This window comes from Glandiceps talaboti, chromosome 5 (assembly GCF_964340395.1).
Source record: "Glandiceps talaboti chromosome 5, keGlaTala1.1, whole genome shotgun sequence".
Classification (NCBI taxonomy): Eukaryota; Metazoa; Hemichordata; class Enteropneusta; family Spengelidae; genus Glandiceps; species Glandiceps talaboti.
In genome coordinates, this window is record NC_135553.1 from 5,014,964 (window position 1) to 5,034,831 (window position 19,868).

The 19,868-nt window shown below is 34.8% G+C and overlaps 2 protein-coding genes across 2 annotated transcripts; one reads left to right on the forward strand and one right to left on the reverse strand.

Annotated features, from left to right (window-relative positions):
• The first annotated feature begins 270 nt into the window (after positions 1-270).
• On the forward strand, positions 271-1,554 carry LOC144436014 (mitochondrial cardiolipin hydrolase-like). Its single transcript, XM_078124684.1, has 2 exons — positions 271-703; positions 1,331-1,554. The coding sequence occupies exons 1-2, from the start codon at positions 277-279 to the stop codon at positions 1,552-1,554; spliced, it is 651 nt and encodes a 216-aa protein (XP_077980810.1). The 5' UTR covers positions 271-276.
• A 1,170-nt stretch (positions 1,555-2,724) lies between these two features.
• Positions 2,725-17,634, reverse strand: LOC144435148 (UNC93-like protein MFSD11). The gene is made up of 11 exons (XM_078123715.1): positions 17,521-17,634; positions 15,147-15,432; positions 14,429-14,584; positions 14,199-14,322; positions 13,787-13,830; positions 13,037-13,081; positions 11,352-11,417; positions 10,480-10,602; positions 9,682-9,850; positions 8,281-8,416; positions 2,725-7,329 (listed from the first exon to the last, which is right to left on the reverse strand). Exons 1-11 carry the CDS (start codon positions 17,611-17,613, stop codon positions 7,171-7,173), a joined length of 1,401 nt encoding a protein of 466 aa, XP_077979841.1. The 5' UTR covers positions 17,614-17,634; the 3' UTR covers positions 2,725-7,170.
• Between the last annotated feature and the right edge of the window lie 2,234 nt (positions 17,635-19,868).

The window sequence follows — 19,868 nt, forward strand, 5'->3', positions numbered from 1 at the left end:
TGAGTTTAATACATAAACTAGTTCTTCTCGTTTATATGAAGTACATCACAAAAGATTTTATATTAGTAATCATCATCATTAACACCGGCTACTATCATCGCCATAATTATTGTCATTGCAAATATCATCATCTTTGTCACTCAATGATGGGACATATGTCGTCATAATGATCATTATAATTTTCTGAATACATGCATATACTAATATAGTACTCACTGGGATACATTCAAAATTTAATTTCTTTTACTACTCTTCCTCGTCAGATGTGAAGTCAGAATGACGTACTGGGTACGATTAGCTGGCCTTTTACTCTCAGCAGGATTGGCTTCTGAAATCATCTACTACCTTTATAAGAAACTTGGACACAACCCTAAAAACCAGACTGAAAAAACTCATGATATCTTACAGGAGATCTTATTCTTCCCTGACAAAGTTGTTGCCTGCAAAGCTTATTTCCAGAGTAAAAATGGCTGCCAGTTAGCAAATTGTTCATATGCACATTTTGAAACTGGCCTAAGTAAACTTCTGAAATACATACTTGATGCTAAACACACACTGGATGTTTGTGTGTTTTGCATCTGTTGTCATGAACTAGCTGATGCTGTTGTCGAGGCACATGAGAAAGGAGTGGTTGTCAGGGTGATAACAGATGATGAACAAATGGAAGTCAGTGGATCACAGATTGGAAAACTTAGGAGTAAAGGTCAGTGAAACAGTGGTTGCCATGGCTATGATTATAAGCCTAGAATCCAGCTGTATGGGGATTTTTGGCTCTTGTCTGTAGGGGAAAGGTGAGACCCAACAATCCCCATAGGACTGGATTCTATAGGATAAGATTCTGCGAAGATTATAAAGTCCTGGCTTGTAGCTGTAACCAAAACTGTTTTTAAAATAATTTTGTTATTTGCAGTATTTTCAACTTGGTCGTGTTGTTTTTCTTTACACGTGTACAATTGCCTATAATGCCTCGTTCCAATACAATTTACATTGCGCTTATCTTTCACAGTGTCAGTCATGTGTGAAAGATAAACATAGTGTAAATATTAACACAGATCTATTAGACCTAGGTTATAAATAATGATCAAAATTTATCAGTATCCCACAAATTTACAGTTTGTTGACATTTGAATTACACAGACTTTTATTTACAGTTTATTAACACAGTTTATTTTTATGTTTAAGTGAAATCTCAGGTAAAAATGTAAAACTATCATAATAATGCATGGACATCAACCTGTGATCTATATACAGCTGTAAGTCTTATAAAATATCCCATCAGCCATTTTGTGTTCATTACAATCTATCCAATCCTCCTTCTGTTCTTCTACAGGAATTCAAGTACGACATGATCATTCTTCTTTCCTGATGCATCATAAGTTTGTTGTCATTGACAACCACATAATTATCACTGGTTCTCTCAACTGGACTAGAAGTGGAATAACTGGTAACCATGAGAACGTTATCATCACCAACAATCCTGGACTTTGTGTTCCTTTTCAAGGAGAGTTTGACAAACTATGGGAGTTGTATGACCCAACCAAACACTTGAAATAAACCATTTGTTTTACGTATGATGACAGACTTTACATTTTGGGTTGATACATGTAGATAACAGGGTATATTTCCTCAGACAAATTCATTCAAATTGATAATTTCTATTATTTTTATGGCCGGGATTAAAGTTTTGTTAGAACTGTAAGACAGTACAATATATCTTGTCATGCCACCATGGCACCACATTACCATCATCCCAGTGAGAGGGGGTACCCGTACCTCCTACAAAGCAGATCTTACAGCCAAGAAGTTTTCTACTGTATTTATACATCCAGGAAGTACACAACCATTAACAACGTAACAAAGCCAAGATCATTACCCCATTTTTTGTAAATACCTATAATTTTGATACTTTATAGTTTTGACATTTACCTTGATGGTGTCTTTGTGATATCCATATTAATGTAAATAGGGAGAAATTGATATCAAAGTTTCAAACACAACATTCCTACTAGCTATTTCAGCTGGGTATTCTTCATTAAAATGGAAATTATATATGAACACATCTTGACTTATCATTCAAATACTTTATCCATTTTTAACCACCCCACCCCCACCCCCACCCCCACCACTGTATCAAACAATGATGTTACATACACATGGGATCAATACACATTTCTCCAAAGCACCAAGCACCACTGATATTATATTTTCTTTTATAAAATACTTCAGGGATTATCCTGAATATCTTTATTCATTTGCACATATATTAAATACATGCATACTGTTTACAGGCCCATATGTCATTCAAAAACACAAATTCAAAAAAAACTATAAAATGATCTGGACATGTAAATCTTCACTGACAAAAACTCAACTTCAATTGTAAAAATAATCTCTGACTTTAAATGATTCTTTAGTGTACTGACTATACAGAATTATACTCAAGGTTACTATATTATCATTCATTGCTTTAGCCAAGTTCATCAGACTTTTTGAACATTTCTCTTCTTCTCAAATCAAATAATTCATTATACCGGTGTATTGAGACTTTTATAACAATAACATATCAATACAAGCATGTGAGAGTGTTTACAAATGTATATAATTTTTATGTAAAGTGTATATCATGTAGGACACTGTGTGTGTGTGTGTGTGTGTGTGTGTGTGTGTGTGTGTGTGTGTGTGTGTGTGTGTGTGTGTGTGTGTGTGTGTGTGTTTGTGTGTCTGTGTGTGTGTATTTGCAGTATGTGGGTTCAAGTGTATTTGCAGTGTGTGGGTTCAAGTGTATATGGGGGGTGGGTGTGACTATGAGTTGCTGGCTGAAATCTGTTTTTACAACAAAGTATAAACCTATTCTTCATTTAGATGTAACTACAATAATATACATTTATAGCTGTGACTGCAAAGTTTTCCTGCAAGTGACAACTTCATGGACAATCTTCCATTAAGATGACACTACTTGTCAGAAAGTCACCAAATGTATGCCATGATCATTTAACACTCATTAGAAGGACCTACTCCAAGTTTGTATTCGGTGTAATGTATACATCTCTACAAAATGACTGACTGGGATCAAATTTGAATGCCATGAATGTATTTATTTTGGCTCCCTTAGGTTGTAGTGGAAAAACAAATTTTAACATTTTAGCAGACAAATTGAGGAAGAACTTTTGATAAAATTTACTTACAGTCGTATCACTGTCTTGATTGACACTAAATAAGTCTACCAATATTACTTGTACATGTAGTTACTAAGAATTTAACAGTGAAAGTGATTCAATTCCATGTTGATTATTTTGGCTAAATTATAGTTTCACCTAAATATGCTGAAATCAGTTTAGAACCACAATATGTATGTTTGCAGGACTCAGTACTTGGGAAGAGACTGCCATCTATTGATGAAAAGTGGAAAAGCTTCAAGTTTTAGGTTTGAACAAGGAAATTAACAAATTATAAAAGCTGTAGTAAGGATGTGAGCTGTATCTGTGTAATATACAGTCCTTGATGAATGTGTCTCAAGTTACAGCTACACTGGTTATTATTGTAAATGGTTGCTATCATCATTGTAAACCACAAGCCTCTTTGTGGAAGCGCTGACACACACCTTAAATTTTCGATGCACCAGCAGAAAAATATTCTCTGGCTTACGAGACTGGGTTTCTATATGTGTAATCTTGGACTTGCATAATCTTGTATGATCTCTCTCAAGATAGAATATGCGATATTCACAGGTGAAAGTACTGGGACTTGTGAACAAAGCACAGCATCACATCACATCACATCACATCACTGCAGATTCTCCAAAACATTACAAAACATCGTCATTCTAAATACTAATAAAATGAATATCTCAACAACAAAAATATATTGGCATATATAAATTCATGACATATACACCTCCGAATATTGCACGATAATAAACTTTATAAAGACAACAGTAATTCAAATTCTGTAATGGTTCAATAATGGTTGATATAAAGCCAATATTATACAGCGTTATGCTACTTTTTTTTTATACCCTTCAAGGTTGATGGGTTTTGGGTGTGATGCCACCATGTTAGTTTATATACATGCGTTACTTTTCATAGATGTAGATTTCATTGTAATGTGAAGAAGCCTATGTTAGAAAATGATAGTGTTAATCAACCCTTCATATCTATGTATCAAAAGTAATACACAATTATTCAAATACCGCAATAGGATCACAAATGGACACTAGTATCACAATGTTTCTCATACTATTCAAAACACTGTACAACTACTCCTCCTGAGATGGCTCTATAACGGCATGGTGACAGCCATTTTTACTGTTTCAACTCCCACTGCAGCATACAATTTCCTGTAAGCGCATAGGATTGAATCCTTCACATAGTAACCTCTATCCTACAAGATACCCATTTTATACAGCTGGGTTAACATTGGTTTTTGGGTAGTGAAGCGAACTAGTCGTTGATGTATACTTTTGCTTGAGGAGAGTACAAAAGTATAATCCAATGACTCTAGCTTGAAGTAACAGCAGTCACATCAGGTGTAAAATAACACTATTTCAATTGCTTGAATTCAGAGAGTATGTGACCCTTCTATATATAGTCAACTTATTGACAATGTTACAAGCTGATTTATGAGCCCAATGATTATAATAAATGACAGCATCAAAACTGTGATCATATACAGTTCTCCATGAGATGTAGGACATGATGTTTTTGCGATGTCCTCATCTTACTTGCTTGCTTGACAATGGTAACATTACACATAATGTGATCACCAAAGTGGGCTCATAATAACTGCAATTGGAACAATATACCTTTACACTTGATATGAATGCCATGAATTACTGTCACACACTGTGAAATCACTGTAATGGGTGTCATAGGTTGTATATTCTTCACACTCAGAAGGATGCCATGTTTGGTGCCCCATCAACTGCAGCCCATCCCTCTGTGACAGAGGATAGATAGATAAATTGCAAGGACAACCACAAAATCATGTATCTCACAGACTATTTAAAGACACTCACATACCCAGAAAATATTGGATTACATACAGAAATAAATTAAAATACAATTCAAAGTAAAAAGTTAATCCCTTATTCACAATCATGAGATTATGTTGTAAATTTTAGTGAAAGTTCCTTTTTCACTATCATTTCGGCTCTATCATTACTTCAGAAATTTGTCATCCGAATTTGTTACTTCAACAATCAAATGCTAAAAGGGATGTCGAAGGTGTTTGCAAAAGCTCAGAAAATGAAATCTGTTGTTGAAATAAAGTTCACAATATGACAGAACTGAATCCCTCTCCCCTCTCTCTCTCTGTCCATCCTTACCTCCCTGCTTAAAAATGAACTTCTCTTTCTGAGCTAATGCAAGAGTCTCAGACATCTCTGGTAGTTATAGTTAGATCCTGTCACACTACAGACTTACTGAATTTAGATGTAATGTGACAAAGTTAATCAACCTAAAAATACATCAATCAGAGGCTTTGCAAGATAAGATGAGAGGCAATAGTTTAAGTAAAAGCAGGAACACAATGACAGTAAATTCTGTCAACAGCAATGTGAAATTAGTTATTGAATTACCAATTTGAACTTTTAAGTTGCGTTATAAGAAGATCAATACTGTACTTTCTCAAGAGTAACATTTAACTTTGAAAGAAAGTATGTTTTTTCAATTTCAATATATATCATACTCTATGGTATACTCATACTATGGTTCACAGGAAGGAACTTAGTCTGTATTCAGACGCAGATTATATTTTGTTGTATTCCTAAAAAACCTGAAATATGTTTTATTTCAATACTAATTGTGTGCAAATACATAACCTATACAATCTAATAGTGAGCATGTACAATGTAGATACAGAATGCGTGCTACTCACTAAGGATTTGAACACATAAAATATAATCTAGTGTCTGTACTATCTCCTCAAATGCCCCCTAGTGGTTAACCAGACATCTGAGTTAGATGTTCCATATTAAATGAGAGCGCTCATGAATATTCATAGAAATGAAAGTCCTGTGGGTTAGAACAGTCGTCTTGACTTCATGGAACGTCCAGCGCACACCATGTTATGTTTAATTCTATTAATTTCAGTGACAATAGTATTAAAGATAAATTACAAAAAAAGTCAAGATGACTGTTGACAATATAGGATGAACTAGGGACATAAAAAATAGAATTCATAGAAATAATTAGTTCTTCTATCACAACCAAGTGTTCTAATTACTTATGAGTAATGTTTGGCCTGTTCAGGGCGACAGTCTTTGCTAAATTGTCTGTTTGCTAGCTTTACCGCTTTTAAGTAATTAAACCTGATTAAAGTATTTAAGGACATTAGAATTCATAGAATAGTGCAAAAATCTGGGACTACACCCTTAGAAGTAAGCTTCATTCAGTATGAGAAATGATAACATTGCGCCAGAAACTTTGGTTGAGTGGACAAAACTGCCACTATTAGATCATCTAGTGATGTAGGGGTCTGAAGTCTAACTAGGACTTGAAGGTATATTACAAGATGAATATGAATGATGTGGTATCTAAAAGCCATATTTGTTACAAAAATTATTTTCTATAAAACATGTGACAATGGAAAAAGTTAGATATTGCAGATTTTCTTACATGCAATGCAACTTTTAATTCCATGTTTGCTTCTATCTGGATAACACTTTATCAGTGATGGACCTTTGAGATTTTCTTGGACAGTGGCAATGAAAGATGACTGTATTTAATACACAGTGTGTCTGTCATCATGTGTGATACTATGTATCTGATATCAGTACTGATTTTTATGAACAGTGGCTAGCCATCTCTCGTTGGCCCCTCAAAGAATATTTCAAAGGCTCGTTCTTGGTAAATTGTTGCCTAGATGGAAGCTGATGCAATGGTTGTAAACTCTACTACTACAGACATCACATGTGTCTTCTAAACTTTCTGTGATTAAACATGAACATAAATGTGTGAACATTTCAATAATTATTTCACTTTGGCAAATTTATTTACATATTTCTTTTGCTTCTCCTGTTCTTGATTTTACATAAACTCTATCTGTATTGTTGTAAAATATTGTATATTACAGTATTTCTTCATCACTTGATGACAGTAGTCCAAGTGCCTCTAATTTCACCACCTCTCCTTTCTGGAAAATTTCTGAAGTCATGATAGAACCTGGCTCCCTTCAGATCTGCATGTAGCCTTCTTTAGAACTTGCATTTGAACTCCACTCCACCAAGAAGAAGCACAAGGTGCCAGCAGTGCCTGATAAAACCAGTATTAGTAACTGCCACTGAATGACTAAGTATGGGCTATAGAAGAAGGCACCAGCTGCTGCAAGAGACTGAAATTAACAGAGCAATGTATCAGTACATGTCACTGTCATGTTTTTTAGAAGTCTAAGCTTTCAAAAATGGTTAATTATCAGAATCATGGACAGACATGTCATTGATGTGGTACTTCATTGACAGCAATGTAGAACAATGGATTTATTAAACAACAGATATTTATACATTTGTATTCAAGCTAGGGAGTTAAATTTAGGGTTAGGTTGGGATAGGTATTGAGTCAGACTCCCTAGCATAAACCAGATTTGTATTGGCAATGAATGATTGCTGTTTTATATATGCCCACAAAATGATCCATTAATTACTCACAGTCTGTCTATCTGTCTGTCTACTACAGTAGTATCCATCTATCAATCTATCTATGTATCTATCTATCTATCTATCTATCTTTCTATATATCTATCTATCTATCTTTCTATCTATCTATCTATCTATCTATCTATCTATCTATCTATCTATCTATCTGTCTATCTATCTATCTATCTATCTATCTATCTATCTATCTATCTATCTATCTATCTATCTTTCTATCTATCTATCTATCTATCTTTCTATCTATCTATCTATCTATCTATCTATCTATCTATATATCTATCTATCTTTCTATCTATCTATCTATCTATCTATCTATCTATCTATCTTTCTATCTTTCTATCTATCTATCTATCTATCTTTCTATCTATCTATCTATCTATCTTTCTAGCTATCTATCTAGTCATGTATCTATTAAAATAGACTTTAACTGCTCTATTTTCTGACAATAAAGCATATATGTATATTACATGTAAGCAGGTGCATTTTGTACCCATAAGTGGCTTTTGCCTAAGAATGGGTTCTCATACACTTAAAAAAATATCTTAAATGAAAACCAACATATTCATTCTCAAATACTACTCTAAGTTTCAATCTCTTACCTCATTCCCTCTTGTTATAATACCCTGACTTACCTGCATAAATTTGAAGAGTGCAAAAGCTGGAGCACTGTCCTCAGGAAACATGAACCCAAGAATGGAGTAGATTTGTGTGTTGAAGCAACTGTCTCCGAGACCAAGCATAAATGCACATAGAAAAGCTATATATTTACTGCAATACAAGCAAAACAATACATTATCTATTTAGAGTGTCACAGACTGTTTGATCAAGACCATATTTTCAAAAATAAAGCAAGAGTAGAAAACGCAAAAACTGAAAACATGTTTGAGTTGGCAGTGTGATAGAAGTAGTGGAATGTGTACACTTTGAAACTGAGACTGTTGCATGTTGGTGTTTTTACATTTTTTGACACCAAAACTATGCGGTAGTGGGTATGAACTCAAACACTATCACATTTCCATCAAGTCCTCTTTCTGTATACAATAACTGGTGTTCGTCTGTAGTTGGACTGATACTTGTTCTGCTTACAAACCCACACTATTATGTCATAATGTCATTTTTACGTCAGATACAAATACATGGTGGAAGTGCTATGATTTGTAGACACGATTCAGTATGGGTTTGTATCATAAACAGGTATCAATCCAACACAACATTCGACTATCTCCAGTTGTGAAACAGATCTTGACAGAATTGGTGGGTTTGAAAATGAACATGAACTGCTTTCTTTACTGATGTTATAGTCTCACACCAGATACCTCACCAGAGATAGACTATATAAACAGACTATTGCTAAACTTGGATACCTCACCAGAGATAGACTATATAAACAGACTATTGCTAAACTTGGATACCTCACCAGAGATAGACTATATAAACAGACTATTGCTAAACTTGGATACCTCACCAGAGATAGACTATATAAACAGACTATTGCTAAACTTGGATACCTCACCAGAGATAGACTATATAAACAGACTATTGCTAAACTTGGATACCTCACCAGAGATAGACTATATAAACAGACTATTGCTAAACTTGGATACCTCACCAGAGATAGACTATATAAACAGACTATTGCTAAACTTGGATACCTCACCAGAGATAGACTATATAAACAGACTATTGCTAAACTTGGATACCTCACCAGAGATAGACTATATAAACAGACTATTGCTAAACTTGGATACCTCACCAGAGATAGACTATATAAACAGACTATTGCTAAACTTGGATACCTCACCAGAGATAGACTTTATAAACAGACTATTGCTAAACTTGGATACCTCACCAGAGATAGACTATATAAACAGACTATTGCTAAACTTGAAGTACGTAAGTCACATGCACCAGTTAGAGGATATACAGTAAATAAAATGTTTCCAAGAGCTGGAAAATATAGAATATTTCAATTTGAAACTAATGTAGGTATCAAAAACCATAAAGTTACAGACTGTGTCCATTGATCAACTTACTTAGGATCAATATAAGCTATTTCAAAAGTCTCTTCAATAGGACTTCTTTCGGGCAAGTTGATGAAAATCAGATAGAAGCATGACATGTGTACAAAGTAACCTAAAAAGATGATGGGATCTCGTCCGTAGTGATTTGTTCTTTTGCCAAACAGCCCAAAAGTTGCACCACCTAGAAATAAACACAATATAAAATCTGTATGGGACACAAGACAATATGGTATTTGCAAAAAAAAGAACTGTTGTGGGAATCAGGATCTAAAGTACGCAAAATACCTAACTATGTATGACAATTTGGCATTTGAAATTGTATCTTTTAAATCTAAATCAATAATTTCTTCATATTCTAGCTACATATTATGTCTTTGAACCCTATGTGGCAGGAGTGACACATAAATGTCAATCAAGGCACTATTTCAGTAGCAGTGACACTAAACATTAGAGTACTATGAGTAAGCAGAAAATATTTCTCAAAATCAAGGAATGCAAAAGCTAATTTCATCATTCAACAGGAGTATATTGGATACTTCAAATTTTTTGACAACAGACAACCATTGTAAGCTGAGAATGAGGCCATGACCTAAAATAGGGGTCATGACCTCAAGGTGGTGTACAGTGCAAATACTTAATATTCATAGCATGTCTACCTATCAAATGTACAGTATGCAGGCATGCACACACACAATATACAAACACACACACACACACACACACACACACACACACACACACACTACACAAAAGCACACATGCATGTATGCACACACATAATACTTTGTTATATCACAGTGCAAGACTTACCTATAATTTCTCCTACACCTATTAGTATTCCACAGATTCCTATATAACTCTTGGATTCATCCCAATGCTTTGTGTTACCAACACATGTACCATATACACCACTAAAAAATGTTAATTCAAACCCTGTAAAAGAAACAACCTCCAATTAGCTTCTACGGCAATCATAGTTACACATATCTAGCATTATATGAGATGAACTTATTTCAGTTGGTTTCATAGTGGTAATATATATCAGAAGATTATTACAAATAATAGTTGCGTGATTTTAGAAAATATATGTAAACAAGTCTTCATCAATGTCTTAGATCTCAAACTAAACGTAGATGAGTGTGACAATTATTAACCACTGGCTAAGAAAATAAAATGGAATAAAAGGTAGAGAGAGATGACTGGTATCTTGAAGCTTAATGCGTGTTGAACTTGCAGGGTACAAGATGACAAGCTAGTACATGCATGTCAACAGCTAGTACATGCATGTCAACAGCTAGTACATGCATGTCAACAGCTAGTACATGCATGTCAACAGTTATTACATGCATGTCAACAGTTATTACATGCATGTCAACAGCTAGTACATGCATGTCAACAGCTAGTACATGCATGTCAACAGCTAGTACATGCATGTCAACAGCTAGTATATACATGTCAACAGCTAGTACATGCATGTCAACAGATGTCATCTGTTTGTGGTATGCACAAGGGGATGCTGGGATGTCATATTTATGTTCCTCATTATTCAACACACATTGGTTGAAAGCCTGTGGCATGAATGTGTATGTTATGTTTTCAGCGCGTGTTGTAATTTTTTCAATTTTTTTCATCATCCTGTTGTAATATCTACACAGTCAAGTGTCACAGGGTTGTGCACTTACCTGTATATGCAAAGCAGACACTTAAAAGAATGATTTCTTTTGTTCTCATCAGTTGAAATGAACGTCCTGAAAGAAAAAAACCCATAAATATATGAATAACGTGTGATGGTGATATTACATCACTAAACGAGAGTCACTACATCGAATGTATCATTTCATAGCATATGGAGCCTGGCAAACTTGACCAGGCTGTCCTATGGATAAAATACATGAATCAAGACAATGAAAGGCTAGCTATGACTTAAACATTTCACCCATGGTGCACATGAAATTGTAGACACTGACAGTTTGTCTATGTATAACATAGTTTGCCAATCATGATCTGATCTGGAACTGTGTACATTTAGTTCAGTCTATCATTCCAGATCTGTTCTGCCAAATAGCATGCATGTCTACAAGCATTAGTGAATAAATGCCTTCAATATTTAGGCACTACTTTGCAGCATCTGTGTTACCCTAAAAGTTAATTCTAAAGCACTCAGCCATTCTCTAGGTTAGAGGACTTGAGACTTTTGCAGCCTCAGAACATGGCCTTGCTGATGCAAGCTGGAGTTCCAAAGTTACCGGGGTAGTTACACAGACTATAATTTATATAGTGGCTATTCTTTTATTCTTCTGCTTTGTATGTTGATTTCTTACTACAGTCAAGTGAAGTGAAGCTACTGTGTTGGTATTTGAGTATCCACTTGGATATGGCAGTGTTGTTACATATGGGAACTTTGTGATCGCCAATGTTAGTGCTCTCAAAACCGATACCACAAAATTAGTGTTGAATCAAAACTTTAGTATCACCTGATCTTTTGTACGAATGCTTGAGCATGACAATATGACAGTTCCAGAGAAAACAGCGAGGATAATTGGACGAGCCGATATCTGTCCAAAAACAGAGTCTGTCTGAAATCTGCAACAGTGAGTGTAGTTTCTTACTCATCTGTGGTGTAGTGTAGTAGTCTTTCACGTCTAGGAGCATTGAGTACTTCCACACACAGTTTGATGCTAACTTTGCCTCACTTGGAGAAATATCTCAGAACTCAGAAATAATACCTAAGCTTATAGCCCTTGATGTTAGGTGTGTGTGTGTGTGTGTGTGTGTGTGTGTGTGTGTGTGTGTGTGTGTGTGTGTGTGTGTGTGTGTGTGTGCGTGTGTGTGTGTGTGTGCGTGCGAGTGTGTGTGTGTGTGTATGTGTGTGTGTGTGTGTGTGTGTGTGTGTGTGTGTGTGTGTGTGTGGGTGTACTCTGTGTGTGTACTCTGTGTGTGTGTGAGTGTGTACTGTTCAGAGAGGAAAACTTGACTTGTAAACATTGATGTGAATACAGGATACCATTGGAAAGTGCATGATTCATGATTATCAATTGAATGATACCACATGTCCCACAATGCAACATTCAAACCGACAAGCAAAAACTAGATATTCACACTGAAGTGAACCAAAGCGGTAGTGTTACCTGTAAGGTCTAACAACTAATTATAAGGCCAATCTTCTAACAGGTATGTAAAATATGTATTTCCTTTCACCAATAATAACAAATAGAACCTGGGCAGTTTTCCTTGCAAAGCTACCAATGCATGTCTGTACACCGTAACACACTACCTTGAGAAGGCAAGCTATAGTCTATGTCACATGGAAGAGTAGGTCAATGCATGAAACAGCACGCACACAGGTAGGTACTATTAGACTACATACCCAGTCTTTTACAAGATTTACGACAATGGTGTGTATCTTGTACACCTAGAGTTAAATTGAAACCAACATATGAGCAATGATAGTTGAAGATAAAGGGCATTACACCATACACAAGCCAAGATATTGTCTTTGAACAGAAAATATGGTTTATGTACCCTGGTCGTTCTACATCATGATAACCCGTGTCTACGTCACAGGTTCTGTAATACTCAATATGAGTCATATTCCAAATTGCTATTATTTTTCTGGATTTGTCATGAATTATGCTTGAGGAGGTATTATTATATTATTCCCCAATATTTCTCTTCATTCATCCAGAAAATACTCATGACCTAAGGGGTAGTCACTACTCGTCTAGTGACTCATAGTGAAAAGGCCCCTTAGGTCACTTGTATTTCTTTGGGGAATAATATCTAATTATGAATATGAAACTCAGTGTATGTGTACATTTGCTAGACTTTCCATTTTCTATTTTTAAAATAATCAACATTTTAGTTGATAACAATAAAACATAAAGTTGCATGATTATAACATTTTTTCCAACTGTATTCAATGAAGATTAAAACAAAAATTCAGTGAAAATTGATTGAATATAAACTGTCAAGAGCACAGGTCAATCAACTGACACTGTTATATCCTTCCCATACTACACCCAGTACTAGAATTGAACAATCTACATGGAGAGAACAAGCTGGATACATCCATACCACACAGTTGTGGCAGGAATGTATCCTCTGGTATAATACTTACGTAAAGCCTGCAATGGGCCTTCTTTTGTTTCTTCTGTACTATTACTATTGATAAAGGAAGAAAGGTATCTATTCAGAAGTATACATCTGATGTAATAAATCTTATAGATAGAAACTTCACATGTTTGTAAAATCATGAATCCACAAACAAAAAGTGGTAATGGCATTTACAAGCTGTCATATTTGATTGAAAGCTAGATGTATTTTTAGTTAAGACATCAAAACATATTAAAATACATGTGGAAGGAGTAAAATGGATCATATGATCTCCTGCTAGGTTTCTCATTAGCATGTTTTCATTCAAACAAACTGCTCCAAACCATCTCAAACGTAAAATTTCATGATGAAGAAATAGCAGTATTAAATAAGTTAGTACACCAATTACTCATGCCATAGTTCTATATTTGACATACCTGACATTAATATTTAACAAGTCTTCACTGTCACTAGTTCTTCTATTTCTCAGCAGTACAAATAATAGTATCCCTATACAGGCCACCACCAGTAAAACAACATACACAGTGTAGCGTGTTTGATCTGTAGGACAACCACATTCATCAATACAGTGTTTGGAAATCAGAAATGTACCAACAGTTAGCAATTCAAAGTTAGTTTAATCGTAATTATTGAAATACTGACTTACCTGTGATTGTACTTTCCCCTTGGAACTTAAAGAAAACAAAAAGATTACCAAAGAAGAGACTGCACTGTAACAGAGCCCAGAATATTCCACTATTGCGACCAATGGTATCTGTGTCTGAGTTGATGGTTAAAAAGTTACCCTGTGCTGTCCATATCACTGCAAGAAGGACAAATTATGTAAGGTATTTCTCAAGGTTTTAGGTAATTTATTCAAGTTTCATACATCTTACATAATTACGGTCTACAAACTGGACTGATATACATTGTACAGAACCCCATGATGTGTGAGGTGTTTGTGAATACCAAATGTGACATACATGTACTCAAGGTCTTTGCAGTCAGGTGCTTGCACTATGTGTTCTCTGTGGTTAGGCATTCTGGAATGAAGAAAGTGGAGTGTTGCAGACAGGGATGAAATACCTAGTTGCCACACAGACACTCATATATCAAAGAGTTCTGTGCAAAAAATGTAACTGAAATTTCATGTTCTTGAAGCAATTGTGCACTCATTTCATGTAGAGGTATGCAAAACTGTTCTCATTATTGCATAGTACAAATATTATTTGTGTAAACCAATACAAGTAGCCACTGGTACTGGATGTTTTATAACAACATATTTTTAACCAAAATGATTTACAACAAAGTGGAAATTTATGAAAAGGCAATATGATAATTTCATAATTTTTCAACTATAATGTTTTTCAGTAACCTCAACATACCTGCAGCACCTATGCCAACCAATACAGATGTTAGATAGAGAGACCATTCCATGGGTTTCAGGAATCCAGCTATAAACAAGGCATAAGTGACTCCAGCAATCACCATTGACCATTTTGGTCCTAACACACTGACCACTGAGGGCGCTCCCCAATTTGACAAGGCAAAGACAGCATAGATGATAGCTAAGCTGGTGTACCCACTACCAGTAAAATTATGACCAGATGTATGATTTGTCTGACCACTGTGGGAATGATTGTTGTGTTCAAAACTTTTCAGAACTGTTTGCTGGAAAAAAAGAAAATGGAAGAAGTCAGAAATGTCTAACTTATCACATGATCTAATACAAGAAATGAATATGAAATGTGTAGTAGCCATCTCTCCCTCTGCAAAAGAAGGGTAAAGGTACTTAGCTCCTCATTTATCCATTAGCATTTCTGAGGAAAGTTTTACCTGTTAGCTTAATTTGATCTAGATTTGAGAGAGCATTTTATGAAATCTGGATTAGCAAATTTCTTCAAAGTACAGGAAAATTTCAAGCATCTTTGAAATTTCACGATATGAAATAAATGTGATACAAATGTAATTATTTTTTTGAAAACATGGGACAGAAATATTAGTTATTATCACCTTATTCTGGACCAACTTTTCCTATAGCTGTGCCAGCAATTTGGTTTGTCATTCAAATTTTTAATATTCATGATTTTTAAAAATTGGCAATTTATGGAAGATGAGAATAATGAGAGCCTAATTAATTAATTAATTAATTAATTATTCATTCAAATTATGTAGTAGTCAATAGTTACAGAACAATGAAGCCAGCTGGCATGCTACTATTGTTACATAATAATAGCACCATCAACACAAAACTATGTTACATCTCCAATGTCTATGGTTACCTCATTCATTATTGGAGGACTCACCACTGTCTACGAGGTTACATTATTTCTTTCCTGTCTGTGTATATGGCTCTTCACATCCCTATTCTGAACTTTAATACTTCAATGGTAATGACATAAACAGTTTTCCACTCCACTGCTAGTCTTGTTACCAGACCTCGGTCTGTACCGCTTTGAAGGTTGCCCCCCCCAAAAAGCTGAAGGATGAGAATACTCTGGGTGAAATGCCCTCAACTACATCTTTCAGATGCAAATTAGTTGTATTATCAAAAGAAAGCCTGGAGGTCTAGCAGCTAGACTACTCCATTGTCTGTCATAATGACAAACCCAGATAACTGTGAGCATAGACTGTGGAGAGGTCTATATATAGTCTGAGTGCTACTGTAGTTGAAATTTTTATTTCAATATAATTTTGTTAGTTAATAATAGTTATCAGACAATACTTCAATTCTTTTCCATTTAACTCCATTTATGTTGCTTTCAGTTTTATTATGGAGATATTCTCACATATACCTCCACACTTTCACCACAGAGATAGTCTACTTCCATACTTTCATTTCACAAAAGACAACTGAAAGCATGTATATTAGGGATACTTCCATGATGTATATATGCTAAATCATAGTCCTCTACTGTAAGTCTGGAAACATGCTAGAAGGACTGTGTCATCAAATTAGGAAAAGACATCCTTATGGCAATTCACCATATACAGGCTGTATGTTGGAGAGAGACATCTATGAATATAGACAAAGAATGGGGAGTTCCCTCCATATTGTCTAGGAAACAAAACATGACATTCCTACATCCTGCCATGGAAGTATCCTGCCAACACATAACTACGCCTGGAATTCAGAACTGGATAAGATATCAGATCTCAAATATGAACCTCGTCACATTTGTTGTAGCAGACGACAGATACACCACAATACACAGTTCTGAATTCAAGAATGAATACCAGTGCATGGGTTGTGAAAATGGTGAGGTGAGTAGACACTCAGTGTCTTGTGACAAAAACCAACATGCCCAAGCAAAATGGGGAATTCAAGAATTTTCTAATAAACTTCGTGGCTTGATATACATGTTTGGTTAATAAAAAAATGAAAAATGAAAACATAAATAAAACATTCACATTTTTTTTTACCATTTGTCAAACCAAAATCCTATTGTAACTTTTCAGGCGTTCTAGAATACGTTTAACACCCGGAAGTACCGATGTGTACGTAACGTCACCATGTTACAAATATCTAGAGTGAGTTGTTGGAGACAGGCGAGGCTCTCGTTTGCCTTTAAATATTACATTATTCCCATAAGACATAATTGATATCACATCTATGCATAAAATATCAATATTTAAAATCAGAGGCAAAATAACAATGGCTAGTGCTAGTGGTAGGTTAGATCAAGCGTCAAAAAGTCATCGTAATAAGTATCACACAGAAATGTAAAATAACACAAGGATGAAAATGAAAACACTTACCTCTATCATTGAACATGTTTGGAAGGCAGTGAATAAAAACATAAAAGCAAACCCCAAAACGATAACATTAACGAGCCGAATGTCGATCGCCATGTTGAAGATGTATCAGGTCATGTGACTACGAGTGTGAAGCTACCATCATATTCATATTCATATTCACTTTCAAAGTTGACCTCTACTCTCAATGTGAATATGATGATAGCTTCACACGTTCATCATCAGATTCGAAGTCTTCCGAATGGGTACAAACAAACGTTCGGCAAATCACAAATCCTTCATTGGCAGGTTGAAATCATGTGATTGTAGTTACTTTTCACTTGATTAGCGTGGATTTGCTTGCTTTCTTCTTATTTTTGCCAGAGTATCCAATTTGCACCATGAATTATTGTTGTCATATAAAAAACTAATTTGGATGTTTAGTATGCCTTTCCCATATCTTTGAAGATGAAATATCAATATTTGGGACTGCACAAAAAACCTGTATGAGTAGTAATGTAATAAAATACGGCCTGGCTGGGTGTGTTTTGATTTCCCGCAGTGCTGCTATCTTTGAAACCCTACTTAACACTTACACTGGTGAAATTTACACAAAATAGTGTTGTCAAGACCACAATTATCACAATGTGTGTAGTTCCCTTGATCGGGATCGGTCAATGCAATCGATTGTGAAAAATAATGGTCCATGACAACAATAATTCATGGTGCAAATTGGATACTCTGGCAAAAATAACAAGAGAGCATGCAAATCCAGGCAAATCAAGTGAAAAGTAATTACAATCACATGATTTCAACCTGTCAATGAAGGATATGTGATTTGCCGAACGCATGTTCGTACCCATTCGGAAGTACTTCGAATCTGATGATGAATGTGTAAGCTATCATCATATTCACATTGATCGTAGAGGTCAACTTTTGAAAGTGAAGATGAATATGAATATGATGGTAGCTTCACACTCGTCATGTGACTGCTCTACCATCATGTGACATATATGACCTTTGACTTTTGACATCCCGATGTGACAGAAACATGATTTATTTCCGAAAGTTTGAAAGTGAAGAAAGATTGGAATATATGGGAGTTCTTCTCTTTTTATGATATAATTATTGTTGTTTTTTCTGACCACTAGATTCTTAAAAAAACAAGACCGAGTTTGCAGTAAAACTTCAATATATTCAGAACATATTTACTAGTATAGTAAGCTAGCTTCGTGAACATCAGTTACATAATTTCATCAAAATTATTGCAAGTTAAAACATTTCAATAAGAAGAATCTTCTTACATGTTAAACAGCACGTTAAAAGAGTTTATATGCTATGACACTAACAAACAAACAAACAAACAAACAAACAAACAAACAAACAAACAAACAAACAAAATAAATAAATAAATAAATAAATAAATAAATAAATAAATAAATAAATAAAAGATACCCAGCAGCTGTGGTGTTACTTTTGTTGCCATTCTTACAAAAGAAAACAACTACTCATTTTTAAAAAAAAATATTTTATTCATATTTTTGTCTAAGTATGACCAAAGATGTTCGTTCTGGTCTTCCTAGTTTCCATTTCCATGATTTCTTCTACCTTACTCAGACAAATTCATTGTTACCTGCGCTTCTACCAAACACTTGAGATGAATCTCAAAGGCTACTATTGTACTAACTAGCTGAGTGATTTTTCCTACCATCGTTGCGTGTCTAGCGTTGCACCATCTTTTAATATTGGAAATATTGTAAATTGCATATATTACAAATTCATGTGTCGTATTCTATCTATCATCTTCATTATTTCTTTTTCACCTTCTGTTTCAAGATCGATAAATTATTTTTTTTTAAACGCGAAAATTATCACAAATGTTTGAAATGGCAGCATTTTAAAGTAAAACAAAATTGCAGCATGCACATATAAATAAAAGACATGGCATCGGGGAAAATAACTGTACCGTAACGTACGATGAGTTGTTGAATGACGTCACGGTGTATACTGGCTAAAAGATGCAGTATGAATAAATCATAAAATCAAACATTCTTATATTACAGAGTTGTTGCTACGTCGGTCGTCCATGATATTGAAGATGGTAACCAATGGTGATATATATAATATCAACACAATAAACAACAAAACGTGACGAATGGTGGAATACACGACATGTCCAAAATGAGCTTCGAAGAGTTTCAGTATGGATCATCTAACGTGAGGATCCTGTAGAAGTATTTTTCCAACACAAAGAGACAATGTTCTTGTATACCAAATTCACACACACACACACACACACACACACACACACACACACACACACACACTAAATTCAAAAAAAAAATATTAGAAATACATTTTTTCTATATATA